Raw genomic sequence first — 23,177 nt, forward strand, 5'->3', positions numbered from 1 at the left:
CTCTACTGGTTTCATCCAGGAGAAATTGTTTTTACTATCTTGATTCTATATCCACTCCAAACGGATTTAACTCCGGTGTGATCGTGATGCTACTATCTTGACTCCTCTTCGAGTATGTCCACTCCAAATCGATTTAGCCCCAGTGCGATCGTGACGCTTCCTGGTGTCCGATCCGATTGCCTAACGACGCGTGCGCGCAACACGTGGAAGCGATTACCCGGCGACGTCGCGCGGGACGCCGCAACAATGGTCGGCGCACGCGCACGTACTCTCGGCTACGATAAGTCTTGTATCTTAGCCCCGTTGTAGAAAAGAGAGTAATGTTTTTTGATTTGTTTGTCTATCTGGACCGGTGTGTCCTGTCAGGACCAAGGGTAGAGTTCCCTAAGTCGAATGTATTTCAAACTAAGTGAAAATGCATCCTTGGACCACAACGTAGTGTCTAGTTGGGTACATACAACACAACGCACTGATGATTTAGAACTGATGTGGCCTTTGGGACTCGCCTAGGCCCATGAATCCTCTAGTCTTTGCAAAGCGCCACCACTACTTTACCACGACTGGGCCCGGTGAAGAAATAGGTATCTTTCTTCTGTTTATACCCGTATGGAAGACGACAGATGTACCTATATTGGCTATTTAATTTTGCACTACCAGCACTCTCAAGTCTCCTCTGTCCGTATGGTGTGCCCTAGGAAGGTCTACTAGAGAGTTGCATCTTTGGTACCTTTATAAAACGGCATTACCCTCCAAGCGTGATATAATGTCCATTGTTAAAGCAACTCGACGAGTATGTTTTGGTGCAAGTAATTATTCCAGTCAGTGTACCTGGCGGAAAATTGTCGTTTTCACCGAAGCAGATGCGACAATGGCGAGCTCTTGGAGATATTATAAATAGGAGGCGCACGCGCCGCGGGCCAGTCACATGGAGAACATGTCATTATACAGATAAATATGGTGAGTAATACAAATTAAATAACATTTAAAGAAGTAATTGCACCGTATAATTCACAGTAGTCCACAACTTAATCACTGCTTAATCAATGGAACACCACTATAAACGTCATCGGAAATTGTCTTTAATAATCTTCAAGCCAGTAGAAGATAGAGTATCATCAACTATAATGATGTGCACACACACAAACTTATCTATGACTGCTAAGAGAAAAAATATTAAGCTGATTGAAAACGTATATTACAAAATTAGTTTGCCTGCATTTATTAATTTTGTATAGCTACGCTCAGAAAACTACCCAACACAGGACAAGGTATGTCATATTATGTAGAGTCATTGGGTATTCTGTAGTAGAGTAGCTCCAGCTTAGCGACAGACACATAATTTGCACATGGTAACAAGTTCGCATAGATTTACTGGCCCAGTAACAGTGCGGCACCGATCCGTCACGCATGACATGACATAAGCGGTGGCGACGCAACACTTTGTTCCCACGGCGCGCGCCGCTTTCGCGAAGGCACCTGCGAATCTGTGCCGAGGAATGTCGCAATAGAAACTGATAGAGTAAACTCATTTCTAGCTAAGCTATTGAGTAATATAAGACACTGAACAGGTTTTTCGTAAAGTGCCTAAATGACCTGAACAAATTGAAGGTTTATTTTAGATTTCCGGAAGTGTAGGTACGTAAGATTCTGTATCCGTGTATCTACTCAGGCCCCTCTTTCCCACTGAAGTGCTCAGTGGGCACGTGCCCAGGGCCCTTTTTCCAGATGATAAGGGCCCCCCTTGATCCTTAAGATTCTTAAGTGCCTAGGGTTAAAGACGGCCCTGTATCTACTAAAAGCACATGAATGAATAAGTACGGTCCGTGTTGAACACGAGTATCTCTACCTTAGATTGTCATTTGTCCCTTCTACTTTTCTCAGGCAGTAAGCTGTAGATATTAATAACATAAGAGTTATGGTGTGAAAGAGAGATGGACGCATTTGCCTAATCATATTTCAGGAAGCTTGCTTGAATTTAACATTCAAATCAAAGAAAGAAAAAGGCTCGAGAACTAATGTGGACAGTCTTGCACAGTTGCACAGGATAGTGTTACTGGTTATAATTTTATTAGATTCGTGCCAGCGGTCCGATGACATAACCCTTATAATTCCAGCCGCGATTAGCTTGTCAAATCTTATTAATGATGTTTTTGTTGTTTATGATAGATAGGTACAAGTCGCATTTTCTCACATTGCAAATTCTACTAATCGCATCGGATATTGATAAATAACTTTTATGGGTCATAGACGCACATACCATATCTACTTCATATCTTTTCTAAGAACGAAATAAGTAATTTTGCTAACGAGCGATAATAGCCTATAAAACATTGTGAATTCCGATTAAAATTAAAAATCGAATTCAATTTTACATCACCGTTTATCAATTACTTATCTACCTGCAAAAAGGAGATGGACGAAACGTTCTTGAATCGAAATCTACAAGAAAAGTAACATTAAGTATGTAGGTACTGACTAAAGATGATTCAAGACTGATGGCCTAAGTAACCAAGCTCAAAAATGTCTGAAAGTTGTTCACCAAGTTTGAAACATAAAACTAGGTACGAGTAAGCTCTTCGCGCGCGAGAGCCCACTCTCCAAGCGCTGCGCAAACATCGATCTCTGATAACGATGGATGACGTGACCCAGATCTTAAATATTTGGCAAGCAGTTAGAGGCCTTCTATTATTCTCTCGCCTCATATCATTAATCAACCGTCAGATGATAGATACATCTATTTAAAACAGGCTCAATCAATACACTTATCTATCAAGCATTGACTAACTGTAAAGCTTTATTGTGTGCGAGCACCTTATAAGCTTTTGAAGATTGATTGTTTTTTATTGTTTATAAGGGATGAAAGTTTGCTGTAACGCTCATTTATGTAATATTTGTGATGGGAAATTCTATTGCAACACACTCATGTTCTTAAATAAGCCCAAAAGCGACGTTTCGCGTTGCACAACGTCACTATCAGCCTCATAAATTTGTCCAAACACGTCCTCATCACCTTTACACATGTTAAAAATGCTTCCGACGCCTTATCTCGACTTGTGAATGGCCATTCATGCCGCGGCTCTATTGATTCCATAAAAGTTTCACCTTGACATTTCCATAGCGTTATGTAAAAAGAATGTCGGAAAAGAAATAAACGCAAGGATATACTCGTAACTTGGAAACGTCCGAATTCGGCGAAAACGATAAATTGTCGGATGTAAGTTATGGCGGTTGCGCACTAGAGCGGTGAACGTGATGTCGTTTACCCGATGTAAATACCAATTAAACCAAACACGTTAATTGAAATTAGTAAAATGCCACTAAGCACCGTTATTAGGACCGCCTATCTTGGTCTACCTTTACAAATGTTTCCTTTAAATCACGCTAGTAAAAAATATATGTGGTTGTTATAATAACAAGGCTAGGACGAGGATTCTAATAAATGACGGGAAAACCCAGACTAATCCTACCAATAATTAACTCTACGATCTTGATTTCCGTCTTGTGTAACGCGACCAGCTGGTCGTAAGGACCAAGAAAACTTTAAAATCAGTCCAATGGGCTGAGTGTGAGTTTACATCAACTGTTTGTGAATTTGCTCACTAGTGAGCGCGTTTAAAAAATGTATTAAAATTTTAGTTCTTGAACGTTTCCGCTAGGGGCGCTGTACAATCCGTCATACATTTAATGTCATTTTGTCAGCCCACTGAGGTCCTCTATGTCTAGTGTGTGGCCAGCCTGACGCGCGGAGTCGGCCAGTCGCTTGCGCAACGCGGCTCACTTTCACCCAAACAGTAAGCCACTGCGCAGTGTCAATGCGCTCCCCGCTATGACCGCGCGGTGACTTGCAGCTTAAGCTCAAATACACTTCTCTACGCTTAACTCTCGTAACACGTATGCAGTAGTATGCAACAGCTTGCCTTACTTTCCGCAATCACAAAGTTGCCATGCTAATCTATTTTCACATGATGAAAATGAGAATTGAGAAAGACAGATAATTTTCTTCTATTCCGCAAAATACGATAAGGCTCCGGCGAAAGCCGATTAATCATTAATTTAATATAACATTATACTTCTATTAAAACACCAGCTACGCATTTTTTTTAACAATTATGTAATACGTCATTATTTGAAAACGATAGCAATTGGATATTGTGCGTTCATCACAACCAATTACAATAAAAGGAAATTATTTTGACCAAATACGCAATGACACGTTTCAATTATTCATATTGTATTAATTTTTTTGATTTCCAGAGTTCTAACCTCATTAAATAATATTTATAAGCATACACAAAAACTATATTACGTAAATTATCTGTCATCAAATCAATAACAAATTTTATGAAGGCTAGTTTCACTGAACTTACAAAAAAATATAATTTGATTATTCTGTTCAAATGCGATAAATTCCAATCATTTGATAATTTAAGCGTTTCCAATCCAGCTAGCAATCCCGATCAAACGTAAAGATAGAAAAAGCTTGAGCAATGAAGCTTTGACCCTTGGCCCTAAAGATCGCCTCCAGCTTTCACGCGGCTGGCGCTTTGTCGACTTACAGCCTTCGGCGCCGTGGGGGGTAGAATCACAGGAGCGAAAGTTAAATACTAAATCTGTGGTATTACACCATTTGCATCGCCCAGTAAGCACTATCCGAGCCTTACCATAGCTGTGGTTTTCAGTAAATCGTTTTAATTTTTAAATACATTTACACTTATTTCTTTTAATGCAATTGATTCCAATCAACTAATTATTTAACTTATTTAATAATTGTAGCGAGAAGTCAAATCAATCACGTGTTGATTTTTAATCAAGTCACTAATTAGGAGGAATCAGTGATCGATAAATACAGTAGTTTATGTGCTTCTTTACTTTGTGGCACTTGTTCGGTTGCTTTCTTCCACTAGTTCTATGAGGATGATTATTTTCTAATATTTTCTCTCGCAAAATGTATTAATTTCATTAATTGAACGATTAATTTTTAATTGTTTGGGAACATAAGAGACTAATGCTTTACCGTCGTGCATTAATCTGTTTTAATAGTAATTATTAAAATTCATGTATTTTTATATTTAACTTAGGAGACATTGCTAAATAATACTTAAGTTTAAAAATAAATTAATTAAAATCATTATTTGTCTTTAAATAATAGCATTTTACTGTCAGGTTTTCGGTAGGTACATTACAAACAGACTCAATCGTTACACCATTTTAACTAACTTCCTAGCTAATACTCATCGCCCTGGTGATCGCGACAACCGCCGGCCACAGAGTGACGGAGAGCCTCGAGGACGTCCCTCCCGATGCGTTCAAGAACACCACCACCCTGTACCCAGTCTCCAACATCACCAGAAATGACAGCAAAGAAAAGAACAAGATCAACGGAGACGCCACCGTCTGGAAGCTGGAGACAGCATTTGCGGAATCGAGCTACGAAAAAATGACCAACAGCTCGGAAACAGAGATGGAGGCAGTGAAGCAAGAAAAGAAGATGAAGAATATGAGCGAAGAGTTCAAGCCGAGTCCACATTTGGGCACGTTCTTTGAGGACGACAGCTTGGAGATCATCCCCACGAGAGCCACGATCGGGGAGTTCAGACCATTGAAGAAACCTCCATCTGGATTTGTGAGGTAAACTACTCTTCTAATTATGGAGAGTTGATTTTTAGAAGACTATTCATGTATTTTTGTGATAGGCAGTATTATATTATTTAGTTTTCTACATAAACATTACAATTATCTGTAATGTTTATTAAAAAATATTATTAATTCAGTTTTGAGAAAGTCAAGAATTAACAAAAAATAAATAAATACGAGTAAAATGAAATGAAATAACGAAAACAACTGTAATATTTTTGCGATTTGCTCAAATTTTCTACAAATTAATTCAGTAAACAATTAGTCAAGAAATAACAAACAATAATAATACTTAGCTTTTTCGCTTTTTAATGTTTTCCTGGCCGTAGCCAGTGGGTAAACGTAATTATTGTGCTATAAAATGACAAAACATTTAAAAGCAAACCTTATTTTATCCACAGCTTCCAAAAGGACAACTTCAAATCAATCCTCTACAGCCCCCCAAAAGACGTGTTCAGACAGCACGAGTTCCCCTACAAGATCGAGGGCAGCGTCCTCACCAGGGGCAAGAACTCCTGGAGGCCGTCGGAGGGCCTGGACTCCAAGCCCACCATGGAGGCGCCCATGAGAGTCCCGGCAGGAGGCCTGTACAAGGCCCCGGTGCAGGAGGCCTTCACTGAGAGGCCTGACGACGAGGACTTCGGCCTCAACTTTGACGATTTGAAAGAGAACCACAATAACAGCGTGGATGTTAAGAAACGGTAAGTCTCGTACGTTTGACCATTTGATGTAGGTAAGCACTTTAAGCTTGTACGAAAGAAATACGAGTGTTTTCCAAAAAACTGTTTACAAGTCGACTGCTGATTGCAGATTTTATCAGATCACATAAACGAGGAAAAACATAAAATATGAATGCGTCAATAAACAAAATAAGGAGTAGAGTGCGAAAGTAAAAGAGCGTAATAAAGACTGCGCCTGCGCGGGTCCTTTCACTGCCAACCGGACGCTGAATTAATCATTATGATGCTAGGCCGGTCACACACGAGTTGTTCAAACGACGCAACGAAAGGGTACTTTTCAATAAATAAAACCTACCTTGGGTATAAAACCTCACTCCTAAACATGTAAGTAAGAATTTGTCACACTGGATGCGGTCTGCGGTCGGGTCAAAGTAAAAACAGTCCCCATTAGCTATGATTACTTTGACCTGTGTGGTCAGTTTTGTAACGTGGCCGTTCTATTAGATTTATTTTTAATTTAGACTTACCATCTGAATTTGGAAAAATCTAAGAAACCAATGGTTTGGTGATAATAAAAATATCTCAAAATGTCATAATAAAATTCACCTACTGCTAAATAACGGAAAATATTTCGCCCGAAAATATTTCGAAACGCCCCGTGTGCAGCCGCCTAGCCCAGTATGAGTAATGGCCGGACCTCTCTAAAATTCGATTCGGACTTATAATCCGAACTCAAATACCTTGTTAATGTGTCATGTAATTTCTTAAACGCTGCTCTCGATATCGATGCAAAGCGGTAGTAATTGCGTTTAAGAGTTTCCGGTCAGCAAATTGCTAACCGTCTATTAGATACGAGTAGAGCTGAAATGGTATAATATCAGTTGTAAGTTCGTACTCCTGGTTGTAATTGATACCATTGGATAGAGTCGAGCAAGTGGTTTAACAATAACACGCAATGTTTTCTATGCATAAACAATATAAAATCACTTTTCCAAGACATTGGCTCAACTCAGTTGAAAATGCCTGGCCATGTCAGATATAAATATTTTTGAAAAATTATAAATTACACTATCTGTTAATATTTCTAAGGGCCAAATGAGACCACAAAATGCAATAACCAAAAATATTTTCAGAGTGAACCCATGGAAGAACCTACTCCGCCTGGTGACAGCGTTCATTCCCGTGGGCCTCATCATATCGGCACTAACGCCAAATATCATCACTGTGGAGTCTACGGGGCCTGAAAGCCAGTAAGTCATCTCTGTGGTATTAAGTCACATTATTTTCATTTTCGAGCAGGAGGCGGAGAAGGAACTACTGAAATTATTTAAGAGCGTTGTCACATTTTTCATGCAGAAATCGAGAATTTGGCAGATTTCGAAATGATTTTAGTCATATAATTTATTGTTATAGCTTCTTTTGACTTATATCATCGTAATTATCATACGTTTTTACGGAATGTCTATTGACAAAATCTCGTTCAAATTGGATTTTTGCCTACGAAAACAGCGAATTTCGAAAGCCCGATTTCCAGGTAACTCGCGAAGGCACAACTTTGAACTAATATTACAACAAAGGACATCATCCATTTTGGTCCAAAATCAAAAGTGCCGGCCAAAAAATAAAAGTGCTGTATTCTGATAGAATACGTCCGCCTTAGCATTTATTACTATGGCACCAAAGCTGTAGCACCACTGTGCATCGTGGTATTTGAGTTCTAAAAATATATGAAACGACTGACTTTGATCTCAAATACTACGACGCACAGTGGTGCTACAGCTTTGGTGTCATAGTAACAAATGCTAAGGCGGACGTATTCTGTCAGAATACAGCATTTTTTTTTTATTGGCCGACCTTTTTGATTTTGAACAAAAAATGTATGATCGTCGATGAATTTTAGATCTCAAATACTCGACGCACAGTGATGCTACAGCATTGGTGCCATAGTAACAAATGCTAAGGCCAGTGGCGGATTAAGAGTATCCGAGGCCTTAAGCACAGAGCCTGTGTAGGCCCTCTATTGCTTAAATGGAAATGGAAGGAATGGAATGGAAGGTAGAAAGTATAAAATGAAAGTTCATCAAAATAGGAAGTGTAGTAGGTAAAATTTAAAACTCAAAACATTATTTTGCTTGCCTTAATCAGAGCAAACTCCGAGATTACATCGTCGAAATTTATCTGACGAAGTATGTCTGTCTCAATACACATTAATGCTAAAGAATTAAGCTTGTCTGGACGGATTTTTGTTCTTTGCGGGTTTTTTAACCTTTTTAGTTTTGAGAAGGATCGTTCAGCAGAGCAGTTAGTAATCATTAAGCTGTGAAAGATTCTAAACGCAACCACAACGATAGTCTTACACTAGCACACTTCTTTTGTTTCTCTTCTTTTTTCACATCACATGTTTATTTTATGTATACATTTATAAATATATACATTATACACATATAAATACACAATTATTTTCCTATCACAACATTTGCTATGATCGTTTGAACAAAGGCCTGCCACAACATTATTCTCCGCTACAGGTAGAGACAATTTTAATTTTAACTAAAATACTTATTTTACTTCGAAATCTTTTGTTTTTATTTGAAATATAACTTGTCTTTATCAAAATTACAAATCTAGAGCCATTTTCAGTTTCGTTGTTAACGAAGCGTTGAATGGCGCGCCCGGAGAGGCTTAGTTCAAACGATCATTGCAAACGTTGTGATAGGGATAGAGACATGCGATTTTTGGTTTTACGAAGGTAATACGATAGAAAATAATACAAAGTAATAAAAACCATCGGTTATAGGGGCATTTTTCAGCTTTTAAGTTTTGTCACACTTATTCTTTAACAAATTCGCTCGTCAGTTTGCACACATTTCCCAACAGAAATAAAACGTATTTATTAATAAAAAGTCATTATTTTGAAGAGCACTCATACGGCCCGTGTGCGGTGTGAGTGATCCTAAATAATCGTCATAACTTTGGAACGGGACGTGCAAGGAATTTCTGAATTTGTTAATAGTTTTAACATATTCTTAACAATTTTTCTATACTATAAAAAGAAGTGGAAAGGCTTTATTTTCTGAAATAAACATGTTGACGTTTTCTTAAAGCGTGCGGTATGAGTGCTCCTATTTATTGGCCATAACATTTTTATCTTAGGTTTAACAAATTTTTAAACTTCATCGCAATGTTGTAACATATTTTAAGTAAAACTTCCTCGATTTTTGTTAAGATTGAAGCAAGGATCACTCAATCCACATGCACATGTGCTTGTAGTGCTTATACGTTAATCCGCCACTGGCTAAGGCGGACGTATTCTGTCAGGATACAGCACTTTTTTTTTAATTGGCCGACACTTTTCATTTTGAACAAAAAATGTATGAATAGTCGATGACTTTTAGATCTCAAATACTCGACGCACAGTGGAGCTACGGCTTTGGTGCCATAGTAACAAATGCTAAGGCAGACGTATTCTGTCAGAATACAGCACTTTTTTTTGTTGGCCGGCACTTTTGATTTTGGACCAAAAATATATGAAACGTGGATGATGTCCTTTATTTCTAAGTAAGAAGATAGAATGTATTCATTAGAATAAGCATACCCTGAAGAAGAAAGTGTATTGAGAAAATTTTGATGTTTAATTCATTAAAATGCATTTTTATCATGTCTAAGATAGTCAAAATTCGAGAAAATTACTGCAAGAAAACAGGTCACATCTCATAATCTAAAAGTCATTTGGCAACATAAACTACTTTATACTTAAGAAGAAACATAGTACTATTATTGNATATAAAATTAATATTCATACATAAAAGTACAAGGCAAAATATCGGGAGAGTTTAGGCTCCATTCACCAGGTGTATAAATTGACATAATAAGTTTATTATATTTGCTGCTACGGAACCCTTTGTGCGCGAGCCCGACTCGCACTTGGCCGGTTTTTTTCAACATAATTTTCTGTTGCTACATATTGTTGTTTTTTTTTTGCAGCAGAGCCATATCTCGTCGAGCCCGTTGAGCCCGTCGAATTCGACGAGCCCAGCGAGCACGTTCAAATTGTCGAGCCGCCACATCGGGTATCCTGGTTAGCCAGCCGGGCGAGAAGAAGTGACGCGCCTGTCTGTGGCGTGGAGCATATGCTCCAACGTCAAGGCCCCGTCTGTGGCGTGGAGCATATGCTCCAATGTCAAGGTCCCGTCTGTGGCGTGGAGCATATGCTCCAATGTCAACGCTTACGATGTTTAGTTACGAGCTCTTTGATGGACACAGATATTATAGATAACGTTTAAAAAATGGCACGCTCGTTTTCATACATTTCATTCTATTTATTTAACCTTTCCATATTTATGTGCGGAAACGTCACAAAATCAGAATAAATTTTAATTTTTCCATCCCGCATCATAAAAACTAAAAAGTCAAAAGTAAAATTTAAATAGTAAATATTTTTCATAAACAAGCTTTTGATGCTGTAAAAATAATAAAATAAAACATAAATTCTTTCAAACCCATCAACTTATTACTTTACTCAATTTAAAGATTAAAAACTTGTCGCGGGATTTACTAGTGTAAAAAATACATTAATTACGTAACTTGATTTTGCTAAAAGTCTGATCTGAGAAAAAATCAAATAGGTAAATTATACATTATTTCTTTATTAATATGTATGATGTACTGTCTTAGGTACGATACAACTACGGATTAAGATCGTTTAGTCGACGCAGCGTTGAAATTGTACAGATAAATGCAGTTTGCGCACTCACTACGCGACGTCAAGCAATAAAAACCTAAAATTCGAACGCCAACTTTTTGCTACAACGCTCTTAACAGTAGGTACATACAGGAACAATACCTCTACATATTATGTAAATTTTTATTGTAACTACGTGTGTAATCTTTGCAATTCACTGAAGTTTATAGCTTTTAAACTTGCTGAATAGATATTGATGAAACTAGTTATAGTTGTTACAGGAATAAATGAAAAGTTGAAGAATGAAACAGATAAGCGAAATAACTGAAAGAGCGTCTATTTCTCTATCGCTAATTGTGCAATGCTCAAGTTTAATTTTGTACACTGCACGGTGTACATTGTCGACACATCCCAACTAATCCCAACTAATATTATAAATGCGAAAGTAACTCGGTCTGTCTGTCTGTCTGTCTGTCTGTTACGCTTTCCCGCTTAAACCTCGCAACCGATTTTGATGAAATTTGGCATAGAGATAGTTTGAGTCCCGGGAAAGAACATAGGATAGTTTTTATCCCGGTTTTTGAAACAGGGACGCGCGCGATAAAGTTTTTCTGTGACAGACAAAATTCCACGCGGGCGAAGCCGCGGGCGGAAAGCTAGTTAACATATAAAACAACACTGTCAACAATACAAATCGGTTGCTTGAGGCATATAAATAACACTGTGCTTCAGTCGCATGTATAGAGCCAGTTAATTTGGCGAGGCGATTTGTCTAAAAGCAATCGTGCTGTTATACAAGCGCTGCGCATGCGGCCGCGGTTACATGTGGTCGGCGCCTCGCGTGGCGTGCGCCCGCGCATTGCCCACCACTTCCTCATATCGGACTGATTACGCGCGGATACGATACCGATAGGGTGACCAGGTTCAGGAATGTGATAGGACAATATGGTGCTAATTGAAACATTATTATCCTCAATAATCTATATCTATAAAAGCGAAAGGTCACTGATTGGCTGACTCACTCATCACGAAATCTCAGAAACTCCAAGTGCTAGTCTCAAAGTTTGCATGGGGGTACCTTTTAGAACGTAGGTGCTCACTAAGACGGGATTTTGCAAAATTTAACTCCTTTTGTTTCTTCGATATATTTGCATGCTATTGTTGATGGCTGGATAGGTGATCATATTTTGTTATTTTCGACCTTCTGTACACCCTATTCAAAGACAAATAAATATTTCTATTTCTATTTCTATTTCTAAAGGGGTAAAACGAGATCCACGCGTACGAAGTCGCGGGCGGCTGCTTAGTTTATGATATTATTTTCTTTTTGTGCTGCTTCTCAGCACAAGCCCAGTTGTTGTCCCGAAGCAGTGGTAGAGTTAAAGCTGTAAAACTAAGACGTGTAAAAGAGCTTGTTATAGGCCTACTTGCAAAATAAATTAATTTGAAAGGACATTGTCAGAAACCGCCTAAAAAACCGCCAAAAAACATTAACCCATCATAATTATTTTCTATTTTTTTTAATACATTAAGCACCCTTTCGTTCTAATGGACACTTAAGCATTGAAAAATTAAATAAATAAGTCTTTTAACGTTTATTCTATAATACTATTACAACTTCCGGACGTTTTGGTACGTGGCATGGTCTAAAACCTATCAAGTTCCATAATTTTTGCCGATAAAATCTGTACGAGGCATTACCGTACTTTATTGCTGGGAGTCCATGTATAGTGATGTTCCTGCGGCCATCATAGACAATAAAATATCGATTTTGAAAATAAAATAAATCGATTAAACTGCTTTGAAGACTAGATTTGCGTTAAAAGCTAAAAAGATATTGACACTATTACAAGAAGCTATCTAAAGTGTCCAACTGGTCGAAGGTCGTAAATAAAATAAAAATAATTAGGACCATAAACTGATATTCATGGTATCATAACTGTAAAAGTGTCAGAATCCGATGTTGAATCCAATGCCAGTTGAAGTGTGAGAAACATATATATATTTTTTTTATGTGACAGGAGGCAAATGAGCAGACGGATCACCTGATATCAACCTAGTATAGTTGCCAGTCTCTCATAATCTATGCCAATGAGGGTTTTCGCGATTGAAAAATCCGCCAGATGGCAATACGTAGACGTGAGGTCCAAATGCTGCATGATTGGTTATTTTTGACATGACATTGACAGATATCCACCAATCATGCAGCATTTGGACCTCGCGTCTACGTATTGCCATCTCGCGGATTTTTCAATCGCGAAAACCCTCATTCATAGCACATTAATAATAGACCAAATGAACTTTTATAGATTGTGAAAGAGAAGATAAAGATTTTATTATTTTATTAAAATCTTGCCACGAAGTAGTTTTTCAGTAGAAACCAGGATTGGATAATCGCTACAGGCAAGTATCAGAACATTTTATAAATATTTTTAATCGATTATATCCTTGTGAATCGTTTTAATAAATTGTCATTTTACTTTTTCAATTAAAACTTTTTCAATCCCTAGTCTTGTCAAACTGTCATAATGTCAACAAATTATAAATGTCACGTCAGTTGACTCAATTTCAGTCTTCTGTGCGTTTATTGTATTTTTATTTCAATGAAATAGTGCTAAAGGGTTAGTACTAAAAGTGAAAGCCTTTTTTCAGAAAGAAAACCAATGTGGTGCCCTTATTATTCATACTGTTTGAAAGTTACAAGTCAGTGATACAGAGTTGCCGACATTATAACTCCGTAGTGATACCATACCAAAGAAGAAGTTTTCCTAAACACTTGTGTTGTTTTTATATGTGATCGAATAAAAAGGATTAATTCTACTGCTCAAATGGAATAACTTATCCCAAGAGACCGAATATAAAAAAAACCCCTCCATAGAAATTATCACCATCACGAGGATGTGAATTTTTTTGAGAATTTGATATTGGTCCTGTAAGAAAAGTAGTTGTATTTCAGTAGTAGAATCAACCCTTCTTGTTTCATCAGCAAGAGTAACTATAAAAACGCCCTGTAGGTAGGTATTATTAAGCTGAAGAGTTTGTTTAGTGTCAAAGACTGTCACACAGTGTAACTTAAATTGGCATATTATGATAATGAACATAAAAACTTAAATAAATATTTATGTTAATATTTTTTCTATTTATTTATTTTCCCAAAGCTTCACAGTGACAGCTGAAACAGCAATACTGTTAACAAAACAGTAAAACTAAACTTGGAACAAACTGTTACAAATATGAGGGGTTTAATATTTTACAAATTAAAATAAAACCGCATGTTGCTTTACTTTCTCGTATAGGTAATAAATGTAATTAATGGCTAGATTATTAATGTTACTTTGTTACCCTCAATAGTGAGGAAATCTTATAAAATGGTAACCCTGATTTTTATTGTCATTCAAGTGCTCTTTCTTCGCATAGGCTTCTGTGATTTGGCCAAGGGCCACACACATTGCGATAACATTATGCGACATTGATTTGACAGCAGCGGAGTGAAGTCTTGCGACTATGCAAAATGATACCCTGTAATCGTAGCGCATACAGACATAGACGGGGCGGGGCACATAGCTCGTAGAGCTGATGGCCGCTGGGGCAGGAAAGTTCTTGAGTGGCGACCACGAGCCGAAAGACGTAGCGTGGGCAGGCCTCCCACTAGGTGGACCGACGATCTGGTGAAGGTCGCGGGAGGTGCCTGTATGCGAGCGGTGCAGGATCGGTCTTCGTGGAAATCCTTGGGGGAGGCCTTTGTCCAGCAGTGGACGTCTTTTCGGCTGAAACGAACGAACGAACGATACGTATTACCACTATTTACCAGACATTACTATTTATTGCATACTCGCCGGATTACACGTAGGAGCACGCGCGTAACAGCTTCGGCCTTGCATTATTATAAGATCTTGTTCCGCCCTTTTACGAACTTCCTCCGTGAGGATATCCCCGCCGAATTCTATGATGAACCTATCAAAAGTCATATTCTGCAATGTCAACCCACCACAAGGTGGACCGACGACCTGATAAAGGTAGCGGGAAGGCGCTGGATGCAGGCCGCTACCAACCGTGCGATGTGGAAGTCATTGGGGGAGGCCTATGTTCAGTAGTGGACGTCCTGTGGCTGAAATGATGATGATGATGAAGAAATGAATGAAAATGACAAATCTTCGAACGTGTATAATACCGTGCCAAAGTAATCATATAATTTTGGCACCTTAATAACTATTGCCGTTTTTGTTGTAAAGATCATGCAGCGCTACTTGCGGATATTATTGGAAAGAAAACTATGTGGGCTCTAGATCTGAAGCCGCTTTAACGAACACGAAGTGCTCATACAATGCGGCGTATTTTCTTCCAGTCTTTAGTCAGGACTTTAGTCGAATTAAAACCCCGGTTGAACGTGATATAGCCGCACTAGAATACGATGCTTTTTTGCATAATCGCAAGACTTCGTTCCGGTGTCGACCGAATGTTATCATGATGTATGTGGCCCAGGGGTTACCGTAGCCGCTAAGGTTTGAAACTTCTTGCTTAAAATATTGTAGTCTTTGGCATAGACTACGATGGTAGTCATGGAGATAGGAGTTTGTTATCTCGTGTCAGATGTAAATGGTGAAAAGAAAACTCATGATTCGTGGTATTTTTATGTAATATGTAGGTATTTTATAAAAGTGGAACCCCGAGTGATCTCCAAAACCCATTCTATTATTATATACGATTCGGCTTCGATATCTATAATACAATAGGAGTTTATTTCATGTGTCAGATGACAAGGGTGGAAACAACCTACGATTCATGTTGTTTATTTACGTGCAATATGTGGGCATATTGTAAAAGTGGAATGCCGAGTTGTATTTCTAAAACTTGTTCTATTATTTTATACTATTTGGCTGCGACTCGGCGTGACGACAATACAAAACATTTTTCGCGAATCGGTGTTCATACATTCACACAATACATTAGACGCCATGTTGTCATAAACGACATATTATAAAATCGCTGTGATTTAATATTCTTAATCATTAATTTTATGGCAAGTGTCCATCAGGAATCATTGTTCTTACACACAGAATCGTATTATTTCGCTTTCGGGTAGTAATATGTCAAAATTGTTGGTTCTTAGGCGAACAATGTATGGAGAACGAACATTGTCCTTTTATATGTCACCATTCTATGGTGATGATGAAACAATACGAGTAAGAATGACAAGGCTTAAGGAAGCGAATAGTCCTTTTATGGTAGAGACAGGTCGATCATGTTGACATGTCGACGATGTTTCATGTACACCAAACTGGGAATCTAAACTCCATAAACACTTAACTATCAACAAATACAGCAGCGTAAAATTTGAGAATTGGGCACTTGATTGTTGCAGTTACGAGTAATTAAAAGGTTGACCAGATTATTTACCTAAGACCAACAGTTGTTATGCTAATTGATATCAAATTCGTTATTTTACATAGCAAAACGTTATGTACTAAGTATCTAATTATTTTCAATTTATTAGTTTCATTAACGTTAAAAACGCTTCATTGCTTTTTTATTTAATTGCGTTTCCTAAAATCATTAACAATGAAAAATTCGGGATTCTCCCTAACAATTACTGAGCTATGGTCAGCCCATAACACCCAATTTGTATGGGAAGCGCGCGCGTCGCCGCTGGCTGCACTCAATGCCACGATTTTCTTGGATATTTCATTGGCATGTGGAAACTAAGTAATCATCATTCATGCCTGTCATACTTGGAAAAGTTTCGTTATACATCGGACATGCAAATTATACATTTGTAATTGATGCACTTTAATTATTGTGCTCAATGGAGCACATTTTGTTTGTTTGTTTGTGAGCAATTTTAGTGCAACTTTACCAAAAAATCTTGATTATTATTTTTTATTTTATTATTAGAAAAAATAAAACGATTTACTATTTTCACTTGTCAAAGAAGAATAAGATCACTATTACTAACATTCAAAAATAAAAGCGTGACTATACGAGTACCTATACCGTGAAAATACATTTTCTTCAGTTTTGTCAAAAAATGGTTTTATTTAATTTAAAATTACGATTTATTTATCAGAATAAGTAGGTACGAGTATATTTGGCTATTGTTACATTACACGCAGTAGCACTACCGAAGTACTGTGTGAATGAAATATTACTTTCGCATGAATGACACAACATCGGTCGGAAACACGGTTCTATAATGTATGTGTTGGCAATACACCATAAAAACTTTTTTAGCATTTCGTTAATAAGTTTAAGTTGCATAACGCGCGCACGGCACAAACGTTTCCAAAGCCCGCATGAATGGACGGGGCGGCGCAGTTACGTGCGCAAACGCATGTGCTAGTGTCATGCGGGAAACGCTCGCTAATTTATCGATCGACCTAGAAGTAAAACAGTTATTTTGTTCTAGTTCACAGTTTAGTATATTGAGGACTTAATATAGTATTTTTACATAAACATATAGAGGGTTCTAGTAGGTCCCGTGAACCGCAGAGGTCCTTAATAATACTTAACTTAGTGATAGAGGGAATACCCCGGACATTTAGTGTAGTTCTATATTTTGACTTTCCGAGGCAAAATATGTAACAAAACCCTGAAAAGGAATGCTTAAGTTAAGCACAAAATTACTAGCAATTTCAAAATAAAGCCTTTCAAAACGCGCACGCGCCGCCTAGCCGGAAGGACGCTCGTTACACAAGCAGAAAGTCGGCTATGGAAATGACTCGTGATACTGACGCCTCCCGCAGAGCCGCTGGCTCCGGGGCTGTTATTATAAACATGTTTCCATGTTTAAGGAAGCATTCCGATAGGAAGTTAAATAAGTGTCAAATAACTGCTAGCCTAAGGCTTTAACTACGAGCATACGCAATCGTACAAACTTGCTAATAAATGGCTCCAGATTGCTGCCGTTTTGTAACTATAATTTAAACTAAGTTTCTGTAGTACGAGCCTGAATGCGTTAAATACGAGTATATTGAATCTGTTTATTTATTTAGGGATAGTACACAGCACAATATCAATTTAGTATTTAGGTTACAATATGTTTTAGTAACTATGAACAAATGCTCTACCATAGCCAGCATCAGTCACTAATTTCAGCTCTGTGAAACAGAACGTGTTTCTACTGAACGGATCTACTTGTTGTGCGTCTTTCCTAACAGTTGCGACATGACGTGAACCCTACACTTCCATAGTGGTCTAAGCGAGGGTGTCCTTCTTCCAGGTTCCCTCACCAGGTGTTCCGAAGATCTGACAGCAGCGCAACGGAACTGGCACCCATCAGCGAGCCGTGCCGCCGCCGCCTGCTGTGCGAGCTACACTCAGATAACAACTATACACCGTGAGTATAAGCCGTGGTGGCTTGAAGAAGAAAGAAAGAAGAAGAAAACAGTGGACGATGTATGAATGTTGAATGAATGAAGACATGAAACAAAAACCACAAAAGCGGTGATGAATGGAGACGTGTGATAGAGACTGCAAGAGAGGTAATTAAAAAAGTATGAAAGAGAAGGGCTTAGTGAGCTTGGGAGCAGAAGTGTGATGAAGATGACTCACAAATAACTCTATTAAAATAGACCTAATAAATGACAAATTAAAACCAATCTCATCACAACAATGCTGTTAACATTGTTGTTATGGCGACAGACTTATAGTCTAAGATCCCGCTATACAACGACCTTCACCGAGATGCTTATTTGATAAAACATATTTTATATACAATTTAACATGTCAATAATTATATTGCTTAAGGGTTGCCTAATAAATTTCAGTCCAGGATATGATTAATTAATCATTAAAAAAATATTATTTTTTAAATATTTCATCGGTTTGACTATTAAACAAACTCCATACCAATCGAAAGTATGAAGCCCATAGAATATGCAAACGTTAGGTTGCCTATTCTTTTCCAGTCATAACTCTCGGGTTGCCAGGTATAAACAGGTAAATTGATAGAGCATTTTGCATCGGTCTGATAATTTAATCAAATTTAAATGAAAATAAAGATTATTTCATTATGAACACGGTGGTATAGGGTTGCCTGCGAAAAATCAGTCCTGAATGACGGTTGTCGAATTTTGTAAAGTGAAATTAAAACTGAAAGGTGACATTTTTCGAGTAGTTGGCAACATTTGGGAAAGACGAGTTGTATGAGGCGTTTGTGTGTCTTGTCAAGAGGTGTCGCTTGGGTGAAGAAATTTCTCCAGTGTTGCCATGCTTTCGGAGATTTGGTCCAAAAATGTCGAAAGTGGAAATAACGACTTCCGGTCAAAAATTTGGATGACGCCTCCTGCAAAAGGGTCGTACAAATGACATTTGACCATTTTCATCTCGATCACCTGGCAACACTTGCAGCTATGGGGAAAAGTATTTTTTTTCGACATGGGTGTCTTTAAAGTTAAGGACGGACAGAAGGAGATATGGCAGAAAAAATCCAAAAATGGGGTTTGGTCGGTTATACGACCCAAATTATGGGAAAAATCCGAAAATTCAGAAAATCAAGATGGCGACCGAGTGAGCGGCCATTTTGTAAAAAGTTTCAGATTTCTGATTTTTCAAATGCATTTTTTGGGCAGTTGGCAACATTTGGGAAACTCGAGTTGTATAGAGCGATTACGTAGTTTGCTAAGGAGTATCGTTTGGAAAAACAACATTTTCCAGTGTTGCCATACTTTGAAAGATTTGGTCAAAACATGTAAAAAATGGAAATAACGACTTTTGGTCCAAAATTTGGATGACGCCTCCTGCAAATAGGTCAAACTAATGACATTTGACTATTTTTATCTCGATTACCTGGCAACACTGGCAGTTACGGGGCCACAAAATTTTGGGACTTGGGTGGTTTTAAGGAATTGTTTCACGGGATTGGTTTAAGTTAGAAAAAAAGTAAAAATGGGTTTCGGCGCGGAAAATGGTCTAGATTAAGCGAAAAATGCAATAAGTATGGCAACACTGGAAAATGTTGTTTTTCCAAACGATACTCCTTAGCAAACTACGTAATCGCTCTATACAACTCGAGTTTCCCAAATGTTGCCAACTGCCCAAAAAATGCATTTGAAAAATCAGAAATCTGAAACTTTTTACAAAATGGCCGCTCACTCGGTCGCCATCTTGATTTTCTGAATTTTCGGATTTTTCCCATAATCTGGGTCGTATAACCGACCAAACCCCATTTTTGGATTTTTTCTGCCATATCTCCTTCTGTCCGTCCTTAACTTTAAAGACACCCATGTCGAAAAAAAATACTTTTCCCCATAGCTGCAAGTGTTGCCAGGTGATCGAGATGAAAATGGTCAAATGTCATTTGTACGACCCTTTTGCAGGAGGCGTCATCCAAATTTTTGACCGGAAGTCGTTATTTCCACTTTCGACATTTTTGGACCAAATCTCCGAAAGCATGGCAACACTGGAGAAATTTCTTCACCCAAGCGACACCTCTTGACAAGACACACAAACGCCTCATACAACTCGTCTTTCCCAAATGTTGCCAACTACTCGAAAAATGTCACCTTTCAGTTTTAATTTCACTTTACAAAATTCGACAACCGTCATTCAGGACTGATTTTTCGCAGGCAACCCTATACCACCGTGTTCATAATGAAATAATCTTTATTTTCATTTATATTTGATTAAATTATCAGACCGATGCAAAATGCTCTATCAATTTACCTGTTTATACCTGGCAACCCGAGAGTTATGACTGGAAAAGAATAGGCAACCTAACGTTTGCATATTCTATGGGCTTCATACTTTCGATTGGTATGGAGTTTGTTTAATAGTCAAACCGATGAAATATTTAAAAAAAAAAAATTTTTTTAATGATTAATTAATCATATCCTGGACTGAAATTTATTAGGCAACCCTTAAGCAATATAATTATTGACATGTTAAATTGAATATAAAATATGTTTCATCAAATAAGCATCTCGATGAAGGTCGTTGTATAGCGGGATCTTATACTATTAGGTAAGATGGTGGTAGCTAGCCAGGCGGACTTGGAACAAGACCTACCACCAACCAAACCGAACAGAAAAATCTGCCCCCACTGGGAATCGAACCCGGGACCTCTGCGTCTGAAGCAGGTGGTCTTACCACTAGATCACAGAGGCGGTTAAAGGATTACGACTATAGTTGCGAGAGAACCAAAAGAATAGATATTGAACTATTCTTCATTGGTTGACATGAAGTTTAATTTTCTATATCCCTGTATACCCCCAGGAGCCAAAGTCCGCGCGTGCGCCGGCGCCACTGCCACCGCATCCACTGCGAGGAGCCCGAGGCGCTCGCCAGGATGCTGGCGTGGCTGCTCAGCCATCGGCCACCTGACAGCAGACCACACCAGACTTGAGCAGAGAACTGACAGCCCACTCACTACTTCACGTCCTTCGAAATGTTGTCTGCACATCTTTTACGGCATTTCACTCCCAAAATGCTAGTTACGAGTACATATAGTATAACATTCTTGCAATTGCAAGCAAATGCACTTACTATAAAGTCTCATCCCATATAAAATGTTTCTACAAAACTATCACTCTACCAAGCTTCTTGTTGTGATTTTTTTATTTAATAAATAATAATAATAATAAATAACTTTTATTAACACACATACAATACAATACAACACATTTAAAAGAAAGAGACGAATGCATGTTAATAGGGCGCCTGCTCAGTTTTAGTTGGGACACCTTAATAGGGTATCCCGACACTGATTTTCAGCAGGAAGCCCTATCAGCTACTGCGCATCCCTACTGGCGAGCCTGGTGTAAAAAGAAAATAATTATGTTAATTTATGTTATTTATATTTAAAATTATAACAGCACAGAGGGGATACGCAGCAACTATTAGTCGCGGGGTACGTGGACACGAATATTTAAAGTAATACTAATAATAAAATAACACAGACAATACGATAATTAGCAGGAAGAATTATTTAAAACATTTAACATAAAATTTACAATAAAAAGTTATTTCCATTACAAAACAATACATAAAAAGGGCCTTTACATCGGTACATATGAGGTCGATCAGGGTACTACTGTGGTCCGTGAAGTGCGTAGGTTCCGTAACTAATTGCTTGAGGTTAAGACCATGTATATATTGCTTCAAGGCTCCACATCTGCCGCCACCATCATCATCCAGAAGGTTGATGTTAAAGTCACCAGTCAGGACCAGCCCTCCATACCCAGTGAAAGAGGCAACAGACTCGGCGACGGCGTCCAGAAAAATGTCAATATCCTGCCAGGGCGGCCTATAAGCAGTGCCAACAACGATGGCCTGCCCATTCACGCGCACAGAGATCCACATCTGCTCGACCGATCCCACAGTGATAGGGTGAGGACATACTCTTACATTTAGACTCTTGCGAACATAAAAACCGACTCCGCCCCCCCGACCCCTCCTCACATGGGCCGGTCTGGGAGTATGTTTCAGGCGGTAGCCCGCCAGCTTAGGAGCTCGCTCCTCCTCCCCCGGTCTCAACCAAGTCTCATTTATGGCCATAACATCTGGGCTCAATTCCTCCATAGCCGCCAGGAATTCATCATGCCTTGTGCACAGTGACCCAGCATTGAACAGTCCCACCATTAAGTTTTTCAACCCAAGGCCTGTAAAGGTTGTGAAATAATCAAACGCCAATAGGTCAATGTAACTGTAGCAATCCCAAAACCAATGCCTCCACTGTACTTATATAGTGACTTACCATAAGTAATAAAAATGTGATTTGTAATAAAATAAAAATTAAATTGATACAACCAATGATTTTTTCCTTTACATGATATCCCCATATTAACAGTATTAACAAAAGTGCAAATCAATATAATAAAGCAATAATATAGCAACTTCGTAAGATTCAATAAAACAATTAATGTTGCGTGAATGAACACATTGACATTGTGTACTGTACAGAATATATGACAAATATGCATAAAATATATGAGCCCTAATTTCGTCTTCCAGAAATCTAAAAGTCATAAACCAGGAGCTCCAAACACTCTGGCGAAATCATCAAGGGATCGAAGATGGAAGACCTGCGAACCGTCACTCTTACGAACGAACACACGTCCTCGTCTCGTCCAAGAGTACCTCCATTGCTGCTTGCGACACTCCTCGCGCACCCGGTAGAACAGGTGCCGATTGGAGCGGGTCAGGCGCTCATTGATGTACACCCGGCCGCCACCCTCGCCCGCAGCGCC

At 38.5% G+C, this 23,177-nt stretch overlaps 1 protein-coding gene across 1 annotated transcript; it reads left to right on the forward strand.

Moving 5' to 3' along the window:
- Positions 1-763: 763 nt before the first annotated feature.
- On the forward strand, positions 764-21,509 carry LOC114349680 (uncharacterized). The gene is made up of 6 exons (XM_028300151.1): positions 764-790; positions 5,225-5,628; positions 6,036-6,335; positions 7,448-7,564; positions 18,212-18,328; positions 21,205-21,509. Exons 1-6 carry the CDS (start codon positions 764-766, stop codon positions 21,332-21,334), a joined length of 1,095 nt encoding a protein of 364 aa, XP_028155952.1. The 3' UTR covers positions 21,335-21,509.
- Positions 21,510-23,177: the final 1,668 nt, after the last annotated feature.

The sequence above is a fragment of the Ostrinia furnacalis genome, unplaced genomic scaffold, assembly GCF_004193835.3.
Source record: "Ostrinia furnacalis isolate ACB-3 unplaced genomic scaffold, ASM419383v2 OfSCF0695, whole genome shotgun sequence".
NCBI lineage: Eukaryota > Metazoa > Arthropoda > Insecta > Lepidoptera > Crambidae > Ostrinia > Ostrinia furnacalis.

Coding starts and splice junctions, on each gene's coding strand:
- LOC114349680 (XM_028300151.1), top strand. CDS start 764: ATGTCCATTGTTAAAGCAACTCGACGA. Junction 791..5,224: donor TTGTTAAAGCAACTCGACGA/GTATGTTTTGGT, acceptor CTAACTTCCTAG/CTAATACTCATCGCCCTGGT. Junction 6,336..7,447: donor AGCGTGGATGTTAAGAAACG/GTAAGTCTCGTA, acceptor AAATATTTTCAG/AGTGAACCCATGGAAGAACC.